Below are 23,007 nucleotides of genomic sequence, written 5' to 3'. Positions count from 1 at the left end.
CTGCAAGAGGGTGCATTAGGCTCAATCAGTATTCATCCACGGAGCATGGGCACCGAGGAAACCCCGAGTCGGGACAAAATGCTGATGTGCCTGCAAGGAGCACCTTGTCAGCTCAATGGTCCCGGACAAGGCTCTTTGGTGTCAAGGAACAGAGGGCCCCCTGGGTGAGCTTCTGCAAAGCCCGGGGTTTCTGAGAAGCGAGGGCAAGCAAGCTGCTGGGAGTCGGTGGGAGACTGAAAGGAGCAGCGGGTGCCACCTGGAAGGCCTGTGGCTCTCCCAGCCTCAGGCCCCAAGTCTCTCCCTGCAGCTTTCTCTCCTCCTGGGCTCCCAGGGACCAGCCGGCTGTGTGAGCCTGGACGCAGCCAAGACTGCTCGTTGCGTCTCCCCTTCTCTGAGGATAGAGTTTTAGCTGGAAGTAAGGCTACCCAGCCGAAGCCACCCCTCCAAGCCTCCCTCGCTGCTAATTGTGACCATTTATTAGGTTCTGGCCAATGCCACCCAGACAGACGGGATAAGTACAACTTCTAGGGGATGCTCTAAATGCAAGGGAGTGAGCTCCTCTTTCGGTCCTTCTCCCTCCTTGCTGCCTAGGTGTGGAGAAGGGTGGCAGGAGCTGAAGCCATCGCCTTTGACCTGGAGGTGAAAGCTGCCAGTGGAGGAGGTTGCAGCCCTGAGGTAGGAGCGTGGGTCTCCAGCCACAGGAGCCATCGTATTAGCCCTGAACTCTTAAATGAAAGGAAAACATGCTTCTATCTCATTTAAGCTGGGGTTAATTGGGTCTTTCTTTCTTTCTTTCTTTTTTATTTTTTTTTTAGATTATTTGTTTATTCATGAGAGATACAGAGAGATTGAGGGGGGGGGCAGAGACAGGCAGAGGGAGAAGCAGGCTCCTCACAAGGAGCCTGATGCGGGACTTGATCCGGTGACCCCGGGATCATGCCCTGAGCTGAAGGCAGACGCTCAACCACTGAGCCACCCAGGTGTCCCTTTATTTCTTTTTTTTAAAGATTTATTTATCTATTCATCTGAGAGAGAAAGAGCACCATTAGGGGGAAGGGCAGATGGAGAGGGAAAGAATCTCCAGCAGACTCCATGCTGAGTGTGGAGCCCAATGTGGGGCTATCTCAGGACCCCAAGACCATGACCTGAGTTGAAATCAAGAGGCTGAAGCTTAATTGGCTGAGCCACCCGGGTGCCCCTATATTGATTCTTTACTAAAGAAACTGGAACCTGTAACCTAACTAATAAACTTGTTGTATCTGCTTTTCTACATATAAAATGGAACATGATCACCTTACAGCTTCTAAATTTAGAAGACTTCAGTTGAAGTGACCAACCAGGAATCAAACATGTAGGCAAGAGAATTGATTGCCCCATCTCTGTCTCCTAGTGAGCTGAGCTGTCAGGGGAGGGTCAAGGAATCCAAGGATCACTGCTGGGGCTCACCCTATGGGTGAGGTGAAGCAAGAGGGGTCTTCAGAGAAGGGCTGTCCACTTCATGGACTCCAGCTTCTGTCCTAAGACTAACCATTCCTAGAGACACCTATGTATTATTTTAGAAATAAATCGTAACAGGTGAAAGTCAAATATATGCATTAAGTGGATTAGTGAGTGAGAAGGAAATCTCAGAAATTGGAAGGGAAACCCTCATCACTCTCCCAATTAATAAGGTCTCCTGTGGATGTGAGGTGGACTGGCTAGCTAGGGGGTGATCTCGTCCCCCAACACAGATCTTCCTTGGCTGCTCATTCTGCCAAAGAGGATGACAGTCCCAAATAAGAAGACCCTTGGGGGGCCCCTGGGTGGCTCAGTCTGTTGGGCTTCTGCCTTGGGCTCAGGTCATGATCTCAGGGTCCTGGGATCAAGCCCTGCATGGGGCACCCTCCTCAGCTGGGAGTCTGCTTCTCCCTCTCCCCACAGCTTGTTCTCTCTCTCTCTCTCTCTCTCTCTCTCTCTCTCTCTCTCTCTCTCTCCCCCCCGTCAAATAAAAAAAAAAATTTTTTTTAAAAGAAGACTCTTGGGTCAAACATAGTCAAGGAGCTATGTTTTCCCACTAGACCCCAAACCAAGCATAATTAATATGGGATGTTTCAGGTAGGTAAAGGGGAGTTTTAGCTGGAAGCAAGGATTGTCTGACTGAAGAGCAGCACTTTTAGGATATTGGTGGGTCATCCCCAGGAAATGAAATGATAGTAATAAAGGATGTTTTTCTTGATGAGGGCGGGGGATACTGTGTTCATCATCTTGTCTCTTCCTCTAGTCCCTCTGCCCTTGCAGCCAGCAACCAACAGGAGGGGGTGATAGTTCAGAGAATGGGCTCTGGAGCCCCACTATGTAATCTGGTGGGTCACCTCTGCAGGCCAGTTTCTTCTACAGAAGGAATATGATAGTATCATGTCACCGGGTTATGTGAGGACTGACAGAGATAACATGCGGAAAGTGTTCAAAACAGTACCAGGCACAGAGTAAGTGCTGTGTATGTTAACTATCACTATTAATTAAGCCTCTAATAATCATTATTCTTTCCTTAAGCAAATACTTATTAAGCCTGTGCTTGGCTTCAGGAGTAAGAGACGCAGCTGAGTTAAGTAACTTGCCTAAAGTCTCACAGCTAAGAAGTATCAGTGCTGGTTTGGACCCGGTGGGTCTGCTTCCCAAAAAGAGAGGGTGGAGAGCTTTGAGCAGGAATTCTTATCAATTTCAATACACACCCTCCTTCTTTTTTTTTCCTTTCTTTTAATATGGACATAATAGGTGTAAAAGAATTAGCCTCTAAATTTAAGAAGCACATAATCTAGTGAAAAGAGAGGCTAGATCATTATAATATAGTGCAATAATTTCTATGACAGAGGTTAAAAAACTAAAAATCACAGAAACCTAGAGTGGGTGCTTAACCAGACTCAGAGGAACAAGGAAGGCTTCCTGGAAGAGGTGATTACTGAGCCTAGTGGGCGAAAGCCAGGTAAAGCAGAAGACTTTGGAAAAGGCTATGGAGAAGGCTTTGTCTGGACACAGCTGTTTTCCTAAATTACTAAAAGCCGGTCATTCCCTAGAACACATGCAAAGGTGAAGCATGCAAGGCTTGAAGAGCATTTTTTTTTTTTTTTGGTTGTTTGGTGTCCCTGTGTGTGTGTTTCCAGGCTAGTTATTAGTGAGACATTCCATGTGAAAAGGGCTTTGTAAACTCCAGGATGTTTGGAGTTTATCCTGGAAGCACAGATAAGTCCTACAGTAGTTGGAAGAAGTAACTGGCTGTGCCGCTGTCCTTGAGCACATATGTTACGGTTAAATCAAAGATATAAGGATAAATGTCTTGACTTTTCCTGAATCAGTTCGGAGAGTAAAACACAAGCAAGAGTAGCGATGACTTTGAAGTCGTGGACTTTGTCTTGCTGACTCCTGTCTCTCCAGTCTAGGACAGAACTTGGCACACAGTAAACCCTCAAGAGACATTTGTTGAATGAATAAATGAGTTGGATGAAAAGATGTGTGTATTTTAAGAGCACCATTTGCCAACCTTCATTTATCTTTTGTGGGTTGATGCTGACTAGAACAGTATTTTTGGCTTGCATCTGAAGGAGCTGACAAATTATTAAATTATATATTAACCAGTCTTTTGGATGGTTATTTAAATGACTCAGCAGTCCTGAGGAGGTAATGCTGCATTTTATCTTTACCTCGGGTATAACTGACTACACTGCAATTTTAATTCATAAACAGTATGTGTGGCCACCTACTTTGCACTCAGAACTCTACTAGGAACCAGAAGGAACAGATTGACCCCCATCCCATGGGGTTCAGACATCATAGGAAGATGGGGATAACCTATGAAGAGGATCAGAATATGCCATCCCAAAATATGTTGCTTTGGCATAAGGATTATTTTGAGGTGAAGGCAGTTAAGAAACAGACGTGGGAGGAGCTCTCTGCCCTCCCGGCACCCTCACCCCCACCAGCCCCGGTTCTGCTTAAAATCATGGCATAGATTTCCTTTTGTGAAGATCTCCCCTCCCTTCTTTTCTGTACCAGGAAGAGAAGAGTGATTCTTAATTGCTGGAGAATCTTATCATAACCTACCTTACCAAAATAACCCTTATCTCCATTCATTTCCCCCATATATTTACCTTCTCACAATATAACACCCCTAGAAGCCAAAATCTTTTAACTTTCCGTCTTGTCCCTGCCCCACAATTTATTGCCCCGTGTTAAAATGGTATAGAAGTCCTCAAGCCTAGCTCTGTGCTTTGGGTTTTCACTTCTCTGGAAAGCTCCTATGAGCCTGCAGGTAAATCTGTGCTGCTTATCTGTCATTTGTCGGCTTCATTTACTGTCATCATTTACAAAGTCTGAGAGGTTAGAGGAAAAGTTTTTTTCCTTCCCTACACATGCATGATAGGAGGATGATCACTACCAAAGCTAATTGCGTGATGATGATGAATGGTGGTTTAACTGATAGGTACCAAGATAAGAATATGTGAATAAATGGAGCGTAAGATAAATAATTGAGGGTTAGGTTTTAACAAAGTAAGTGCAATTGCACCTTGGAAACATATGTTTAAAAATAATATGGGCACCTGGGTGGCTCGGTTAGTTAAGTGTCTGCCTTCAGCTCAGGTCATGATCCTGGGGTCCTGGGATTGAGCCCCACATTGGGCTCCCTGCTCAGCAGGGAGTCTGCTTCTCCCTCTCCCTCTGCTTGTGCTTGCTCTCTCCCTGTCTCCTGTGTCAAATAAATAAATAAATAAATAAATAAATAAATAAATAAATAAATATTTTTAAAAAAGTAATCATATACAGTTGACCCTTGAACAACATGGGTTTGAACTGTGTGGGTCCCTTATATGCAGATTTTTTACAGTACAGGACTGTAAATGTATTTTCTCTCTAATATTTTCTTTTCTCTTGTTTTATTGTAAGAATACATTATATAAAAACATAACATACATGAAATGTGTTAACTATTTATAACAACAGTAGGCTAATTATTAGTTAAGGTTCTGGGGAGTCAAAAGTTACATGTGGATTTCTGAGCATGGGGTAAGGTAGGGAGAGTTCCTAACCCCTGCATTGTGCAAGGGTCAACTGTCAACCAAATTTTATGTAACCATATGAAGAAAATATTTTTGTTTTATTTCTCCTATATGACTTATGGCATGACAGTAGTAAAACCAAGCAACTAAAAGGCAAATTTTGACAGCTGAAGTAGATTTTTTTTTTGTATTGGGAATAATGCCTATAAATCCTACCCATATCCTCTTTATGCTGAAAGTAAAGTGTACTTGTATCACTTTACAAAGCAGTTTCCTTGAAAACTTTTTGAAAAGAAGAGTAGGTGAGGCTAATGTTTTTTAAACCTGTAATCATGATCCAAGCATTTTAAAATGCAAAACTGGAAAAATAAATGGAAACTAGTAGAGTAGCCAATTCGAAACACACAATAAAAGAGTGGAAAAATTTTTTCCTACCGTGTTGACCACATTCCTCCCCTAAGTAATAAGGATTTTACTTGAACAAGCATAATAATATAATAGGTGCTTATTTATTTAGAATGGCTGGCAAATGAGTCCACCTACTTAATTTCATTTTTTTTGGATGAGTTATCAGATACACCACTCAAGAATTTTTATTTTTAAGTTACCTCAATACTTATCTGGGCTTATTTTAATCTTTCTTTAGTTCAGAAAGCAAGCACAGAAGGATTTTTCAGGAACTTTACTCCAGAGTTAAGGACCGTATTCCTTCTTTCCTTATCTGTCCTCATAGCCTTCAATACCTTGCTTGATCTGACCTCTGACGGGGGCAGGCAAAATTGGTAAAGGGTATTAAGAGGTACAAGCTTGGAGTCATAAAATAAATAAGTGATTGGAATGTAATGTACAGCATAGGGGACATAGTCTATTATATTTTAATAACTCTGTATCGTGACAGATGATAATTAGGCTTAGTGTGGACACCATGTCAGAATGTATAGAAACACCGCTATGATGTGCACTTGACATTAATAGGATATTGTATGTCAATTATATTTCAATGAAAAAATATTGAACTTACAGAAACAGAAAGTAGATTGGTGGTTACCAGGGGTTAAGGGAGGTGGAGGAAATGGGGAGATGTTGGTGAAAAGTCAGTTATAAGATGAATAAGTTCCGGGGATCTAATGTACAGCATGGTGACTACAATTAACAATACTGTATTGTATATCAGAAAGCTGCTCTGAGAGTGAAACTTAAATGTTCTCACCGCCACCCCCAACAATACAAATAAACGATGATCATGCGAGGTGAAGGACGTGTCAATTAACCTTGTTTTGGTAAACATTTCACAATAGATAAATGCATCAAAAAAACATATTGGACACCTTAAATTTACATTAGTGCTATATGTCAATTCCATCTCAATAAGGCTGGAAAAAACCTGGAAAAAAGGAAAGAAAAAATACTTTCTATAAAATCCATTCTGTGAGAAGCTTGCTAGTTTTTCATTCCTTTATGTATTGAACGGCTACTATGTGTTTAAGGTGGAGATACAATGTTGAAGGGAATGGTTCCTGCCCTTCTGGAGTTTCTAATCTCTTTTTTTTCTTAAGATTTTTATTTATTTATTCACTAGAGACAGACTGAGAGAGAGAGAGAGAGAGAGAGAGAGAGAGAGAGAGAGGCAGAGACACAGGCAGAGGGAGAAGCAGGCTCCGTGCAGGGAGCCTGATGTGGGACTCGATTCTGTGACCCCAGGATCACGCCCTGAGCTGAAGGCAGGTGCTTAACTGCTGAGCCACCCAGGTGTCCCTGGAGTTTCTAATCTAATGAAAACTAAAAGAAAAGCTCAGTTTTCTGTTTCCTATATGAATGCTTTTAATATTATTGAACGAAATGCCTATTTCCCAGATGCCTTCACTACCCAAAGCTAAACACACGTATTTCAAGAAACAGGTGCCAAGCAACTTTCAGTATAATCGGGAAGCACTCTCCGGTGCTACGTGCTGAAAGTTAGACCATTAGATCCTTAGGAAAGGCTTCCCACTGCCTCCTAGGCTGAAAAGGGATTGTATTTCAATAGGAAACTCTGGCCTTTATGTTTTGGAGTAAACAAGTTTACAAAGGAATTAAACTGCATTAGTATTTTGATACCATCTTAAGTTTTCCTATGATTTTTGATAAGCAACAAAGAAGAAGGGAATGTGACCCTGGAACGAGTCGTTTTGTGCTTCAGAATGGTTGCTGAGCTGAGTTTCGGGAGGTTAATCCTACTCCCTACAAGCAGAAGCTTTTGGACCACGTCCTTATCAAGATCAAGAACACGGGTTCTCATAAGGAAGCCAAACCTAACCAGCTATTACGGGAGGGAGGTGAGAGGCAGCCAGGGCCGGAAACTTTTTGGACCCTTCTCCCCTTGGGAATTAAGGAAAGGAGTGGGACTCTTTTCCAGAAGAATGTAGATCAGCACAATACACACAACAAAATCCTTGCATAAAAGTCTTGCGGGGGTTGCGACCCCCTGGCTGGGACCCCCAATCCCTAAACCCCTTCCTGCGGCTGGTGAAGCATGTTACTGTGAACCCCGAACTGCCAACAGCGAGGCCTGCGATGCTGAAGGGCAGCCCGCGGAATTCCTGGGGTGTTAGCACCTGCTGCGAGCAGGACTGAGGCGAGACAAAGGCAAAAGGAGAGAGAAGACAGAAGGAATGATGTGTGAAGAACATGGGAATGAAGAGAAGGAAGGGAGAGGTAAAGAGAAGGGGTTGTGGAGGCCGAAGGTGGGGACAGGGACAGGCGTCCTCCCTCCTGCAAGTCCCGGGGAGCCCAGCCTCCCTCAGCTCCTGCATGCCCCCGCGCCCCTCCCCGTATCCCTGGGGGTTCACCTCTCCACCCCCCACCCCCACCCCCCCCACCCCCCCCCACCCCCCCCACCCCCCGCCCCTGGGTCCTTTGAAGCTCTGTGGATCCTCCTCCTGGCCTCCCTTGGCTGCCTGCTTGTCGAGCCTTGCCTTGCTGCTCCCCTTCCTCCCCCCTACCCATGGGTTTTCTACCCCTGCGGCCTCCATGGTCACCAGCTCCTCCCTTTCTTGCCCAATAGATTTGCCCAGTAGATTTCTGCTGGACCCGTGGTCCTGAGGCTTCTCATCGAGAAGGACCAGAGTGAAAAATAATTTTTTTTTTTTTTAAAGCAGGCTCCATGTCCACCGTTTGGCTTGAACTCACAACCCTGAGATCCAGAGTTGCATGCTCTACTGACTGAGCCAGCCGGGTGTCCTGAAAAATGGCTTTTCTCATCTTCATTTTATGTAGTAACTCGCTTTTTTCCCTTAAAACTCTCTTCCATGAGGGGGGAAAAGGATTTGCTTTGGGGTTCTTCACTGGCTCGCTCAGTCAGTAGAGCATGTGACTCAATCTCTGGGTTGTGAGTTTGAGCCCCATGTTGGGTATAGAGATTACTTAAAAAATAGATAAACAAATAAAACCAGGGGTGCCTAGGTGGCTCAGTTGGTCAAGCACCTGACTTTTGATTTCAGCTCCTATCATGATTTCAGGCTGTGAGATTGAACCCCAAGTTGGCTCTAGGCTGCGTGTGGAGCTTGCCTAAGATTCTCTCTCTCCCTCTCCCTTTGTCCCTTCCTCCCCCACTCCCCCACACTTGGGCACACGCACACATTCAATAAATAAATGAATGAATGCATAAATAAAATTATATTATCAATAAACTAAAAAAAATAAAATCTTAAAAAAAAAACAACTCTCATCTAGGTTGTTTCTGAGTTCATTTTAGAGATTTGCCTTGTGCTTAGTTGTTTCACTTACCCCATGTCTTCCCCCCTCCAAATCTGAGCCACCCCAGAGCTGAGCTCTTTCTTCTCTGTTTTCCATATACATGCCATTTCCTGAGGAAACTATGGATTAAAATTAGGTGGCATAGTGTGGCAAGAAAAACATGAGTTTCAGAAGCAGAAAAAAAATGAATTCTGGTTCTAGTATCACTGCTGTGCTATCTTGAACAAAATACTAACCTCTCTAAGCCTGTTTCTTCCATCTGAAAAAAACTGAGGACAGTCATATCTCCCTGGAATTGTTTTTGTGAGGATAAAATGGGATAAGATTTGTGAAAAAGTACCTGTCACGGTCCTTCATTGAGCAAACATGACCATCAACTATATGCCGGACTCAGTATAACCTACTGAGGAATGAAGCAATCAACGATACACAGTTTTCTGCCCTAAATTCTACTCACAATCTGGGACAGACATTGGCATGCAAACACATAAATCAAAGACACTGCATCAAGAGCAACAATAAGAACACTTGAAAAACAGCAGACATAGAGAAGGGGAGGAATCAACCTATCGGAACCTTGTGAGACAAGGAGGGCTTTTGGGGAAAGGTGATATTTGAGTTGGATTTTGAAGAATAAATGCTTTTTTTAAAAAGACTTTTTTTTTGAAGGATAAATATTAACAAATAGAAGCAGAGAAAACCACTTATGTAGACATACCTACGTGTGAAACAGCCCGGACTCTTGGGGCTGGTGGGGTATAAGAAGCCAGGTAATAGTATGGTAATAACGATGGCAGCAACGTCCACTTACTGAGCGATTACCCTGTGCCAGGCACTGCCACATAATTAAGCACTTTGCATACATGATTTCTTGAAATCCTCCTTATGGTAACCCTGTGAGCAGAGACCTTGGGCTTGGCCCTGCGATCAACTGAAGAAGAGCCCCTTGACTTTAAGTAGGGGGGTACCATACTGCTTTCTGCCTCTGAATTTGACTACTCCAGGTACCTCAGAAAGTGGAATTGTGTAATATTTCTCCTTTTGGGACTGGCTTATTTTACTTAGCATAATGTCCTCAAGGTTGTCCATGTGTCTGAATTTCCTTCCTTTTCAAGGCTGAATAATATTCTATATGTTGAAGGGGAGCACATATTACCACCTCAAAATGTGTCTCCTTGTGGCATAAGGATTATTTTGAACTAAAACCATTCAAAAGTGACTGGCCTTTCTTCCCTTTGTCTCCCCAGATCCTTATTTTTTTCCTTAGCTCCATGATATTACATAAACCTCAATTACCTGGCTGCCCTTTGAGTCTTCAGATCTTCGTGAGGCGCTCATATGTATGCAGTTAAGTTTGCTCTTCTCTGCTAATCTGTCTTATATCAATTAAATTATTGCTGAAGAACCTAGCAGGGAAGAAGGGAAAATGTTTCCACCCCTTCAACGTATATACCACATTTTGTTCATCCATTCATTCATCGATGGGCACTTGGGTTGCTTCCACCTTTTGGCTGTTGTGAATGGTGCTGCTGTGAACCTGATTGCCCCAATATCTCTACATGCTCCTGCTTTCAAGTTGTGAAAGGAGTGGAATTCCTGAATCACATGGTAGTTCTATTTTTAATTTTTTTATTTTTCTTTTCTTTTCTTGTCTCTAAAATCCATGCTGTAAGGCATCAGTTTTGAAGATGAATCTGGGAGAGGAAGGCTGGAGTCAGGATGTCATTCCCTGGCTACAGATGGTAAGAACTTCAATTTCAGGCTGTTGGGAAGGGAAGGAAAAGAACAGAAGAGGTGAGCCATTGATGAGAACTTGACGCCTAATTGGCAGTCGGAGAGGAGGGAAGTGGCATTTAGGATAACTTCCTTATAGGGTGTCTCCAGATTTGGGGGAGCTGGAACTTAGACAATTTTAGATGTCATCTTTCAGAAGAAGAATAAAAAGCAGTGAATAAAAAATTAAGTGCAGGGCTCTGGAAGGTGTCCCTGGAAGCAAGGGTGCCTTCTAATGTACACCTAAGAGCACGTGCAGGGGTTCCTTTGGGGTTGTGTGTGTTCCCTCTCCTGACTCCTGTGCTGTGGGGGACAATGCCCCCTCACCTCCCACAGCATCTCAGACACTGGAGCCAGGCGTGTCAGACAGAGCTTTTCTCCCTGTGGCCAAGTGATTGTAGAGAGTTGGGTCCGTGACCCAAACTGAGGCCAAGAAGACTCAGTTTCAGGACTTCTGTTGGAACCACTGGGAAATTGTTCACTTTTTTTTTTTTTTTCACTTTTTTTTTTTTTTGTCATGCACTCTTTTGTGTGCAGCTGCTGAGAGGTCAGGATGCAAGGCTGGACCTTCTGGTCGTGAATTTGACATCAAGGGGGAAGAGAGTCAACAGAAGAGGCATGTGGAGATACTGGCTTTGTGATCCCTGTGACTGAGTCCCTGCATCTGGTCACATCTAAAGCTACATCTTGGGATCCCTGGGTGGCGCAGCGGTTTGGCGCCTGCCTTTGGCCCAGGGCGCGATCCTGGAGACCCAGGATCGAATCCCACGTAGGGCTCCCGGTGCATGGAGCCTGCTCTCTTTCTGCCTATGTCCCTGCCTCTCTTTCTCTCTCTCTCTGTGTGACTATCATAAATAAATAAAAAAAGATTTAAAAAAAAAATAAAGCTACATCTTCTCCAGGCTTTTCTGTCACATGAGCCAATTAAGCCCATTTTTTGTTTAAGTCAATTGCGGTTAGTTTTCTGTCCGTATAACCAAAATATTCGACTTCCATGTTTGTTTACCAGAAAGAACTGTGGTGGACCCAGCTTGGGTCAGGCCTTCCTGAAGCTGGTATCTGTGCCTGGCGGGTAAAGCCCATGACAGACCTGCCACCTCCTGCCTCCTGAGGAAGGAGATAGCTGTGTGCCTGAGAGCTTCACAGTACCACGTGGAGTGAGTGGTGGGCCCTCCTTAAAAGGACAGGAAGTGCAGCCAAAGAAAAAGCAGATGAACCTTGCAAGAGTGATTTCAGATTTCTGAGGGATCTAGGAAGTTGATTTTTGAGAAATCCTAAAGCAAGCCTGGTTTCAAATCCCAATTCTGCGCTCTATGAACCACTTGGCTTTGGCCAAGTTGTATATCCTTTCTCGCTGAATCTTAGTTTCTGATTGTAAATGGGGATAGATAATATTTACCATTACAGGGTCGTTGTGAGTGGTATCTATAAGGGGAGGTGACTCTATAATTTATCATCTAAACAGGGACACTTTGGAGAGTGAAAAGGAACACTATTTTTTAAAAATATTTTATTTATTTATTTAAAAGAGGGACAGGAAGCGAGAGAAGGAGCAGGGTGGAGGGGCAGAGACAGAGGGAGAAGCTGACTTCTCACCAAGTAGGGAGCCAGACAAGGGTCCCAGGACCCTAGGATCATGACCTGAGCCAATGGTAGATGCTTAGCCAACTGCACTACCCAGGCACCCAAAGGAACACTATTAAGGAGACTTACTAGGACTGTGTGAGACAAAAAAATATTAGTGGTACCACATTTCACTCAAAAGCATGCCTATTTGGGTAATATATTATCTCACTGCCCATAATACATCTCTAATGGTGCTTAGCACACAGTGGGTAGTTTTAGTCTCCTGTGAGCCTTCTACGGTCCCTCTGCCTTTAATACAATTGACTGATGCCTCCAGAGTTCTTTGTAATTCTCCTACATTGTGGATTTATGGGATGTAACCTCCAAAACATTTGTTACTATTGTCCGGGTGACAAAACACGTGACAATATGATCCATAGATTTTTTTATCTGTGCAAGAATCTTCTCTTACAACTCCCCAGCAACTGCTTAAACTGGGAATTCGGGAAGGTAGCACTGACCTCCTTAAGAGCATTTATTTCAAACTGTTCTGTGTGTTAAAGGCGTTTCCAGCTAAAATACTTAGGATTGTTGGGACACACCCTGGAAGTTATTCTGTAATGTGAAATTTTACTCAAACTTGAGCATTTGCTGACACATCCTATTGTTAGAAAGTGGGCAGGATTTTCTAAATCTACCCTAGCAGGGTAAGTTAAAGAAAATACAAAATATGGGCAAAACACCGAACGAACACTTGATGAAAAAGATACGTAGATTACAAGCACATTAATTTATTTAACTTTATTTAATTAAAATTAAAACTATGATGAGATACCACTCCACACCTATAGAATGGCTAAACCTAAAAAGATCGATTATACCAAGTATTGGTGAGGATATAGAGAAGTGGAACTCTTATATGCTGCTGATGGGAATGCAAAATGGTACAGTCACTCTGGAAAAATTTAGCAGTTCCTTAAAAAATTAAACATATACCTTTCATATGATCCAGCCATTCCAGTCATATTTATCCGTGAGAAATGAAAGCATATGTCCATAAAAAGACTTGCACATGAATGTTCATACAGCTTCATCTGCAAGAGTAAAAAACCGAAAACCCAAATATTCAATAAGGGAATGGATATATACATTGTGATATATCCTTATCCTTCCCCTAGAATGTCACTCAGCAATGTAAAGGAATGGACTATTGCTATATGCTACCGCATGGATGAATCTCAGAGTAATTTTGCTGAAAGAAGCCAGTTAAAATGGAACACACAATGTATGGTTCCGTTTACATAAAATTCTAGGAAACACAAACTGCGATGTAGAGACAGAAAGCCTACCAGTGGTTGCTCGGTCAGGTAGGGCAGCAAAGAGGAGAAAGAGGGAAAGATTACAAAGGTCCAATTTTAAGTAGACAGAGGTATCATTGTTTTAGGATTATTGTTATCCATTTCCAGAGCTTTTTCATCATTCCAAACAACCAAGTCTCTACCCATTAAACAATAAACCTCATTTTATTTTTTTATTTTTTTTAAAGATTTTATTTATTTATTCATGAGAGACAGAGAGAGAGAGAGAGAGAGAGAGAGAGAGAGAGAGAGAGAGGAAGAGACACAGGCAGAGAGAGAAGCAGGCTCCATGCAGGAAGCCTGATGTGGGACTTGATCCCGGGACTCCAGGATCACGGCCTGGGCCAAAGGCAGGCGCTCAAACGCTGAGCCACCCAGGCGTCCCAACAATAACCCTCATTACACAAAACTCACCTTTATAAGTTTTTCATGACAAAATTGGGTATAATTCTTGAACATTCTATAAGGAATGAACTTTAGATTAAAATGATTGTGACCATATGTTTTCCATCTCCACTGTACCTCAGATCTGGCCACCGCTTCCCATACTCAAGGAAAAGTGGGTGAGGTTTTGTCGATGACACAAGGCCACTATCACACTACTTGAAAAACAGCCCAAACCGCTTGTCTCGATAATTGTGGGTCAATTGTGTCATTTGTGTGGGAAGAATGACCTAATTATCATTACTACCTCCCCTCCCGTCTAAATTAGCAAATCACACGTAAATCATCCACTTTCCTCCCTATTAGCTTCCCCCCCCCCAGCCTTTCCGAAGTCCATAGCCATTTTCTGCACTTTCTCTTAAAGTTGCTTTACTCATTTCTGTTCCAGGGTGGCTCAACCATGGTAAGATGTTTGTCTTCTGATCCCATGATCTCTTCCGGGCCGGGTAGCTGGTGTTTGGTAACAAAACTCATACTGGGATCTCAGGGGTTGAAACATGTCGCAGGTGTGCCCAGGAAAGTGATGACAAGAGGCGAAGTTTTGCAGATGGGCAGGCCTTGGCCAGGAGACTTAGATTTCCGAGTTTCATTTTCCTCATCTCTGCGATGGATGATGCCTACCTGCTAGCTATTGGTAGGGGGGAATGAGATCACGTTGGGAAGACAGACGCCTGGCACCGCGCTGGGAGCTCGGGCGAATGGGGACAGTTAGGCTCCCTTCGTCCTGCTATCAAATAACTTGGAGATCCGAGGAAAGCGAGTGGTGGGTGGGCAGGAAGCAGGGCCCCTACGAACGCAGGCCGCCTCTGGTCCCAAGGAGGACACTCGGCTCTACACAAAGGTCTGTTAGTCAAAGAGGCCGCTAGATCAAAAAATAATGAAATAAAATTCAAAAAGTAGAGCAACAGCCACCCGGGTTTTTGGACTCGCTGAATTCCGGATAAAGATGCTTGTAAAAAGAGGAGCTGGTGCGAATCCAGAAAAGGACTCGAAACGCTCCAGGCTTTGCCATGGCACAGTCCCGGCTTTTTCCGCAGCGCATTTGGACGCGGGGAGGGGGAGCTCGAGTTGGCCCAAAGCCTCGGCCGTTCCCGCGGCGGCAGCAGGGTGGAGGCCAGGCCCACAGGTGCGGGGGGCTGCGAGGTGCGGGGAGGCGCAGGTGTCCGTGGGGGCCCCTTGCCTCGGGCCTCGGGGCTCCGAGGCCGCTCGTGGTGCTCCCCGCGGGGGGAGCCCCGCGCCCTGCAGGCGCTGCGCCCGGGGCCGGGGCGCGGACCCGGGGGCCCCCTCCCTCCGCCTGCCCCGGGCGCCGCGGCGGGGGCCCGGACGGGGACGCGCGGTCTGGGCGGGGGCAGCCCCCGGGCGCCGACGCCGGGCAGGGCCCGCTGCAGCCCGCCCCCGCCCCCCGCCCCGCTGCAGCCCGCCCCCGCCCCCGCCCCCGCCCCGCTGCAGCCCCCCGCCCGGCTGCAACCTCCCGCCCCGCCCCCCACCCGGCTGCACCCCCCTCGCCCCGCCCCTGCCCCCTGCCCCGCCCACCCCGTCCCAATCCAGCCCCCCGCCCCTCCGGGCTGGAGGGGGCCTCGCGGCGGGCAGGGCGGGGAGAGCGCGGCGCCCGCGGCCCGGCGGCCAATCCCTGCAGGCGCGGGGCGGGGCGGGGCGGGCCGGGGGCGGCCGGCGGGGACGGGGCGCGGGCGGGCGGGCGGCCCCGGGGACAGTCGGAGCGAGCCGCCGAGGCACCGCCCGCGCCCGCCGCCGTCTGGGCGTCTCCGCGCCGCCGGGGAGCGAGCTCCGAGGTCTGCGCCGCGGCCACTGCTCGGGGCCGCAGCGGGGAAGCCGAGCGGGATCGCCGAGCGCAGCCCCTGCCCGCGCGCGCCGCCATGACCCACTTCAACAAGGGCCCTTCCTACGGGCTCTCGGCCGAAGTCAAGAACAAGGTGGGCGCGGGCGCGGGGCAGGGGGCAGGGGGCAGGGGGCGGGGGCAGGGGCGCCCGGGCCGGCCGTCTGGGCTCGCGGGGCGGGGGCGTCGGGGCCGCGGGGTCCTCCCCTGCTTTGTTCCCCCCGGGGGTGCGGCTCCCGGAGCCCGTCGGTGGCCGCGGGTCGCGCCCGGGCGGGAAGGGGGCGCTCCTGCCCCGTCGCCGCCCTAGGTGGGGCCCGTCGGCGAGCGGGGCCCCGGCGCGCACCCCCCGCCGCCCGCCCGGGCTGCAGCCTGCGCCCCCCCCCCGCCGCACTCAGCGGGTCCGCGGCCCGACTGGCCCCCCCGTGCCTCGCTGCTTCCCGGGGCGGGGGGGTGACCGCGGGGCGGCCGCGCACCCCCGGGACCCCGGGACCCCTCCCGGGCCTCGAGGCCGCCGCCGCCGCCGCCGCAGACAAAGCCTGAGCGCGCCGCTTGCGGAGTGGCGTCTGCCGTAGAGTTGAGATTTAAAGAAAAAAAAAAAAAAGCAAAAAAAAAAAAAAAAGTTTGTGGCCCGTTAGACTCTTAACGACGTCAAGGACGTCTCCGTGGGTCGCTTTCGTGTGGGGCGTCCTCGCCCGGCGGCTGGTAGCGCGGCGGGACCGGGCTCCGCGGGCTCCGCGGGCTCCGCGCCTCGCCGCTGCCTTTGGCCCAAGAATGCGGCGGGTTTGTCTCCGGGACTTGGGGCCTGGGAAAGAGATGGGAGGCGCCCCCTCCCCAAATCCTCTCCTTCCTTCCTCGCTCCCTCCCTCCCCGCATTCCAAGCCCGTGACATCAGGGGCTTCTGGGGGGAGAGCGCAGCCAATCGGCGCGGAACTGCGCACAGAGCGCTCATTGTCTCCCTTCTGCGGCGCCGCCGAAGCGCCACAAAGGGGGGCGGCCGGGGGGTCCTTCCCGCCCCCCCCCCCGGAGCCGGGGCGCGTCGGGGTCGCGGCCTCCGCGGGGTCGGCGGCGAGCGCCCGCTGCCCCCCCCCCCCCGAGCCGCCTCCCCCCTGCGGGGCCCCGGCACCCTGGTCCACGGGTCCATAGATTCTGAACGACCGGTGAGGGCGAGCCTCGGGTTTAGCCCACGGATCCCAAACTGTTGAGTGGAGGCCCCTTCCCTTGTCCCGTGGGCACGGATGGGCCGGTCCTTTCCAAGCCTTAGCACGGAGCTTTAGGAATCTTCCGAGGAACCGGCAGGTCCCAAGCGTTGGATGCGATACCCCGGCCTGGCCTGCGCCCATGAATTTTAATCCGCCCTTGTGATTCTTGGCCCGCAGCCGTCGAGTCTCCCCACCTTTTGCATTGTAAATGAGGTCCTGACGACTCTGGCAGCCCTTCAAGGGACTTATTTTTCTTGGATGTTAATGCCCGTATTAATTTTCTTTTTGCTGACTAATGAAGCAGCTTCCGCCCTTTCCCTGCTTCTTACTGAGCAGACCGACGAAGGAAATGCAGAGACTGAGGCTGCTAGCTCGCCGTAATTATCAGACATTTTTAAAAACAGTAAAACCTCAGGTTTCAGAGCCTTTGGAAAGTTAGTTACGGCTTTGGGTTTCTGTGACTGTGGGTTTCTTCCTTTAAGAACCGAAGCCGAATTTTAACAAGCCCCTGCATTTACCTGGGCCCTGCGTACAGCACCCTCTCATAGGAAGTCTTGGTGTGAACAGCGCAGCAGCCCCCTGAGGTGGGAGGGGTGGCTGGGGCTGTCCGGCATCCGTGACAGGTCAGGCCCGCTGAAGCTCAGAAAGGGTGTGATTTGCTCAAGATCACAGAAGAGAGTGGACTATTCTAAGAATTTTAACTCTAAAAGTGGTATCTTTGGGAAGTACTTAGGGATATTCTTAGTGAAGTCATCACAGTCCGCCCCACCCTCCCCACTTTTGCTGTCCACCTGTCACTTCTTGACATTGTGATTATTCATGCAACGCTGTTGTCATCTGTTCCAGGCTCGGAAACCAAATATCCACGTTTGCTAGGGCTTTTGTGTGAGATATTGCATTTCAGCTGAGGACGGCGGAGTGGGTGTATGGAACGTGAACTTTGACATTGCTTGCTGTGGATGCCTTTCAAGTTCTTTCGGCTTTTTCTTTATGAATTGCATCCCTGATATGCTGCTTAAATATAAAGTGTTCTCTCCCCCCCCACCCCTTTTTAAAACTTCATTTAACAAAGTGGAAAGAATATAAAGATGCTCAGGAAGCAGTGTGGGATGGACCTCGGAGTTGAGCAGACATGGCTTCTGGTCCTCCCTCTGCCACTTACTGCCTCAAATGATGTTGGGCAAATTAACGGGTATCTCTGTTCTACTTTCCTCATCAGTACCATGGGGGGAATGCTCGTTACCACCCCTCAGCATTGCATTGAGATGTGTGTTTGTAGGACGTACTCAGTGACATGTTGTAGCTATTAGTTCTTAGTGATAGACAACTGGTGATCTATTTCTTAGACTTGTCACTGCCTCTGTAAGTATTCCATTTCTATTAAATAAGCCTTTGGTCTTTTTATATTCCAGCTGTGAAAGTAGTTCATCAATGAATTGAAGAAGTCTTTGACCTTAAGGACTTGTAATTAGTAAAATTTCAGGGAAAAATCTGTCAATTTAAGATACTTATTTGACAACATGATAATACATGGCAAAGCATCAAACTTATTTTTAATGGGCAAGAAGGTTGAAAGCAGTCTAAAAAGGTAGATTCCTTCAGTATGGACTACGATCAACATCTTTAAACAAGAGGCAACAACTTGGCAATCTACAAAGATCATAATAGAGTAGCGGGGTCAGGGCCAGTACAGAAGCTGGGGTAGGTGGGCACTCCTCAACTAGGAAGGTCTTACATGTAGTCTACAGGGGGAGGCAGACCCTTGACGGTGTGGTGGGGACCAAATTGAAAAGGAAAACACCTCTGTGCCTTTTAAGCTTTGAAAAAACACGACAGAGCCTCAAGGAAAGCCCAGTATCTCCTGATGCTTGGCTCTGAACAGGATGTTGGAGCCAGGGCTGAGGATGCGAGGCAGCACGCCCTCACCAGTCTTATAGCAAGTGGTGTAGGGAGCTTAGTGATCTCAGGAAAAGTGGAGGAAATCAGCTGTGTGGTGGGGGGTGGGGGGGGGGATTGCGTAGAGCTGAAATTCTCTTACCTCAGGATGTTTTTTTGGGGGGGAGTTTATCTGAACTATTAAGAAGAATGGGATTCGAATGTTCTCACAGTTTCCTGCTCAGATGAAATACATCATCATTTGAGCAAAGTAGCTTCTCACAGATTCTTCTTGGTTACAAAATGGTAGCTCTCGACAGCTAAAAACCATGTTGGGAGACTTATTACTAAAACTGTAAATCACTGAAGAGTAAGTGAAACAACCATATAGTAATAATTCAATAGGACCAGATGTCCCATGAGTCCTGTCCACCTGTCTGCCTTTGGACAAGTAGTTGCTCCAAGTTCCTAATCAAAGTTTAACCCCAGGGCGATTGTGGACTCCCATGGTTGAGTATCCTAAGGTGGTCTGCCTTGTTTTGCTAATAGAGACCAGGATCATGGTGACTATGTAGATGAGTTTAGCTTTAGCTTCCCCACTCCCACTCTGCTCCACACCCAGCGTGGGGCTTGAACTCATGACCCTGGGATCAAGAATCCATGCTGTACTTACTGGGCCATCCAGGCTCCACCAGAAAAGGTTTTTAGTTCAGAACTTCTGTCTATTGTCTCGTTCCACCAGCCACAAGAGTTCTGGTCTTACTCATTGATGAGCTATATCAATATCTATATTTTAGAATATAATTTGGCACATAGTGCGCAGTATTTCTGGATTTAATGAATTTATCCATCAGGAGTAGATTTTATTATCTTTAAAAATTGGAATTTAACTCCCTTGGAGTATTTTTTGTAAAAGAATTCTGTAGTGCAGTGTGATATTTTGGAAGGATGTGTTGATTTTTACAGCTTGTTTTTCTTCAGCTCCTATTACTAGGAGAAATTATTACCTAGATAATTCCTTTGTTGTTGCTAAGGCTCTTTCTTAGACTCCCAAATTAGGGAGGAACAATAGAAGTCCCCTCTGTAAGACTCTGTGGGATGCCTGAATCTCCCAAAGACTACCTACAGAGTGGTAATTGAGTGGACCTGGGTCAGACATGCCCTTGTGCTTTACCTGACCTAACCCCCCCCCCCCCCCCCCCCCCCGTCTTGACCAAAACAGTTAAAATACATGTACTACCTTGATAAAGGGGTACTATGCTTTCCTCTTTAAAATGCTGAGACTTCTTTATTCTGGAATTTTAGTGAAGATCATTATCAAGCTCACTATCTGGTGACCTACAGCTTTTTTTTTTTTTTTTTAAGATTTACTTGTTTATTTTTGGGATAGAGAGAGAGCATTTGGCAGAGGGACAGAGAGAGGGGGAAGGAATTTCAAGTAGACTCCCTGCTGAGTGCAGAGCCACCCCATGGCTGGGTCTCACAACTCTGAGATCATGACCTGAGCTGAAACCAAAGTCAGATGCCCACTGACTGCACCGCCCAGATGCCCTAACCCTCAGCTTTTTTACACTCTTTCCTTTGTGGAAATTGTACTATTTGTCTGCCTCTGTCCACTCTTTTAGATTTCAAGGATAAGCCTGATGGTGCTCCTGGCTGGCTTAGTCGGTAGAGCATGTGACTCTCGGGGTCGTGAGCTGGAGCCCCCTTGGGTGTAGAGCTTGCTTAAAAAAATAAGCTTGATGAGGAAGACTGTGCTGCTACGGTCATTCACCAGAGGCGCGTCCTTTCTCCCCGTACCATTTCCCTTCCAGGTTGGGATCGTGGGGGTTAGTGAGTGTTTTCACTTAAAAGTGTATTGTGAACCATGATGCTTATTATCTGTGACATTTAAACAAATGAAGCACCATTGGATGGTTTTGGTTTTTCAGCCAGTTACCATTATACGCAGGAGAATGAGAAGATGCTTTGCTCACCTTCTCAGTATGACTAGGAGATGGGAGGGGGCCCCTGTCATTAGAGTTTTTTGGCAAGTTTCACTTTATTCTAGGCATCAGACTCCTACTGCATATATTCCACGTGCGTTGGTTCTTCTTAACTCTAAATTCCTAGCCACAGAGGGCTCTTAGCTGATACTCGTATGTACCTGTGCTCATGTTTTTGTTGAGGATTCCTTGAGCCCAGAGTAGATCCTGGTTGTTTGGGGGTCCTGAAGCATAGGCAGTTTGGGAAGGGAGAGGAGATGTCAATCATTCTACAAAATACAAGAATACCTTGCAAATTTTATGAAAACAGATGACCATGGGAATCCTTGTGGACTTAGATACCTATTAATCGTCTCCTTAAAGTAAAGTAGAACCTAGTGGCTACAAACGTGGACTGTGGGGACTGTCTGGGTTGGAATCTTGGTTCTGCCTCTTACTCAGTGACTGGGCAAGTACCTGTGTCTCATCTGTAAAATAAGGATGTGGAAATACCTACCTTTATAGGGCTGTTGGGAAAAATACGTAAGGTAGACAATCCACGTCAAGTGTGTAGAATCATGCCTAGAACCCAAAGTGCCCATTATGTAAATGTTAGCCATTTTTTTTCACTTTTCTGGCTGGTTCCCTGGCTGGTTCTCCGCCGGTTAGGCTCAGTCCTGTGTCCGGAGTTTCTCTTACCTTCTAGATAGATTATCTCCAGGACTTGGACACTCATTGGGGAATCTGTATCTGAATGAGACTTCTGGCAGATAGGGGACCAAGATGCCAAGCGATCTCTCTGGATTTCGCTGCTGTGTCAGGAATAGGACCTGCCCCTGGAGTCCTTTTCCAAGACTCCTGCCCCTGGTGGCCTGCGCCTCCTTGGTGAAATCCCGGGGCCTCTAACCCTGATCTCATTCTGTCCACAATGCCCTCAGAGCCAGGGACTTCTGTGTGGAGCTAGGGGCTTCGCTTTCTGCCCATGTTACTATTTGGCTTTTTCTTCTTTAGAGACTGATTTTTGTGGAGATCAGAAAGCTCTTTCATTGCTTGGTTTCAGATCGGCCTCCTGTTCCTCCACAGGGGACTGACAAACATATCTACATCTTCGTGTTTCTTTTCTTTCTTTTTTTTTTAAAGATTTTATTTTATTTTTTTTAAAAGATTTTTATTTATTAATGAGAGACACAGGCAGAGGGAGAAGCAGGCTCCATGCAGGGAGCCCCACATGGGACTCGATCCCAGGTCTCCAGGATCAGGCCCTGGGCTGAAGGCGGCGCTAAACTGCTGAACCTGGGCCACCCAAGATTTTTTTTTTTTTTTTTTAAAGTCATCTGTACACCCAGCGTGGGGCTGGAACTCCCAGCGCTGAGGCTGAGGGCCACAGCTCCCGACTGAGGCAGCGGGCCCACCTGCCTCTGGGTGTAGATCTTGGCCGAGCTGGAGGACTTCAGTTTTGAATGGTCCTGTGCAGGCTCCACCTAGACCTGTGTGAAGTGAGAGCAGGAGCTCAGATGGCGTAGGCCTAGTTTTCCTCCATGAGGTAGGGAGGGAACTTCTTCACCCTCTTCCTTCCGATGGGAAGCCTCGGGGTGAGTGCCACCCCCAGTCCGCAGCGGGCAGGCCAGGGACGTGGAGGCAGGAGTGCAGAAAAAAGAGGAGGCCCTGGGGCTTGCAGGGACTCTTCTGGGCGGGATGTAACCTAAGCATCCCTGGCCATTTTCTGGTCCTCCCTCACAAGTCTCCAGGGGATCCTAGAGTTGTGGGGCGGCTCGACAGAGCAGCCTGGGATTTCATGGTTGTTTCTGTCCCCTGCCCGAATGTTTGGACCCAGGCTTGTCCTCATTGTCCCAAGCCCCTCAGCCTGCTTATTAGTAGTGCACGAGGCTCTGCACACGGGGAGGGGGAGAGAGGGAGAGAGAGAGAGAGCGAGCTCGTGTGCTCCCTTAGAACAGTTTTCTGTCCCTCCTTTTGTTTCACATGGGAGGAAATAGGAGAGAAAATAATCAATACCATGTGTAGCCAGTCTCTCCTAATTCAAACATGTGATTCGACTTGGAATGCAAAAATAGCCAGAGCAATCATAGCTCCAGTCCAGGATAGAAACTGCACTTAGGTTAACCGTCGCATTGTGAGCTGGTCAGCGTCCTTGGCCCTCAGCGGCGAAGCTGGAGCTCCGGGGCCTTTCTCGAGGGTTCACAGACGGCCGCCCCCCGCCCCTGAATGGGC

The 23,007-nt window shown here is 47.5% G+C and overlaps 1 protein-coding gene and 1 long non-coding RNA gene across 3 annotated transcripts in view; both read left to right on the top strand.

The window, feature by feature from the left end:
• The first annotated feature begins 521 nt into the window (after positions 1-521).
• LOC129519749 (uncharacterized) lies at positions 522-11,376 on the top strand. Of its 2 annotated transcripts, XR_008666437.1 has the most exons (4): positions 522-675; positions 10,013-10,105; positions 10,439-10,507; positions 11,076-11,376. It is a non-coding gene; the product is annotated as an uncharacterized LOC129519749 (long non-coding RNA). The 2 variants fall into 2 exon arrangements; XR_008666438.1 differs by lacking the exon at positions 10,013-10,105.
• Positions 11,377-15,598: 4,222 nt separating this feature from the next.
• CNN3 (calponin 3) overlaps positions 15,599-23,007 on the top strand; it is a 28,176-nt gene continuing 20,767 nt past the window's right edge. The window contains exon 1 of the mRNA XM_055340163.1: positions 15,599-15,837. Coding sequence (XP_055196138.1) covers positions 15,781-15,837 — 57 coding nt within the window. The 5' untranslated portion in view covers positions 15,599-15,780. The remainder of the gene's footprint in view (positions 15,838-23,007) is intronic.

The sequence above is a fragment of the Nyctereutes procyonoides genome, unplaced genomic scaffold, assembly GCF_905146905.1.
Source record: "Nyctereutes procyonoides isolate TBG_1078 unplaced genomic scaffold, NYPRO_anot_genome, whole genome shotgun sequence".
In the NCBI taxonomy this organism is placed as follows: domain Eukaryota; kingdom Metazoa; phylum Chordata; class Mammalia; order Carnivora; family Canidae; genus Nyctereutes; species Nyctereutes procyonoides.
Note: the sequence above shows the minus strand (reverse complement) of the source record. Positions and strands in the feature narration are given on the sequence as shown.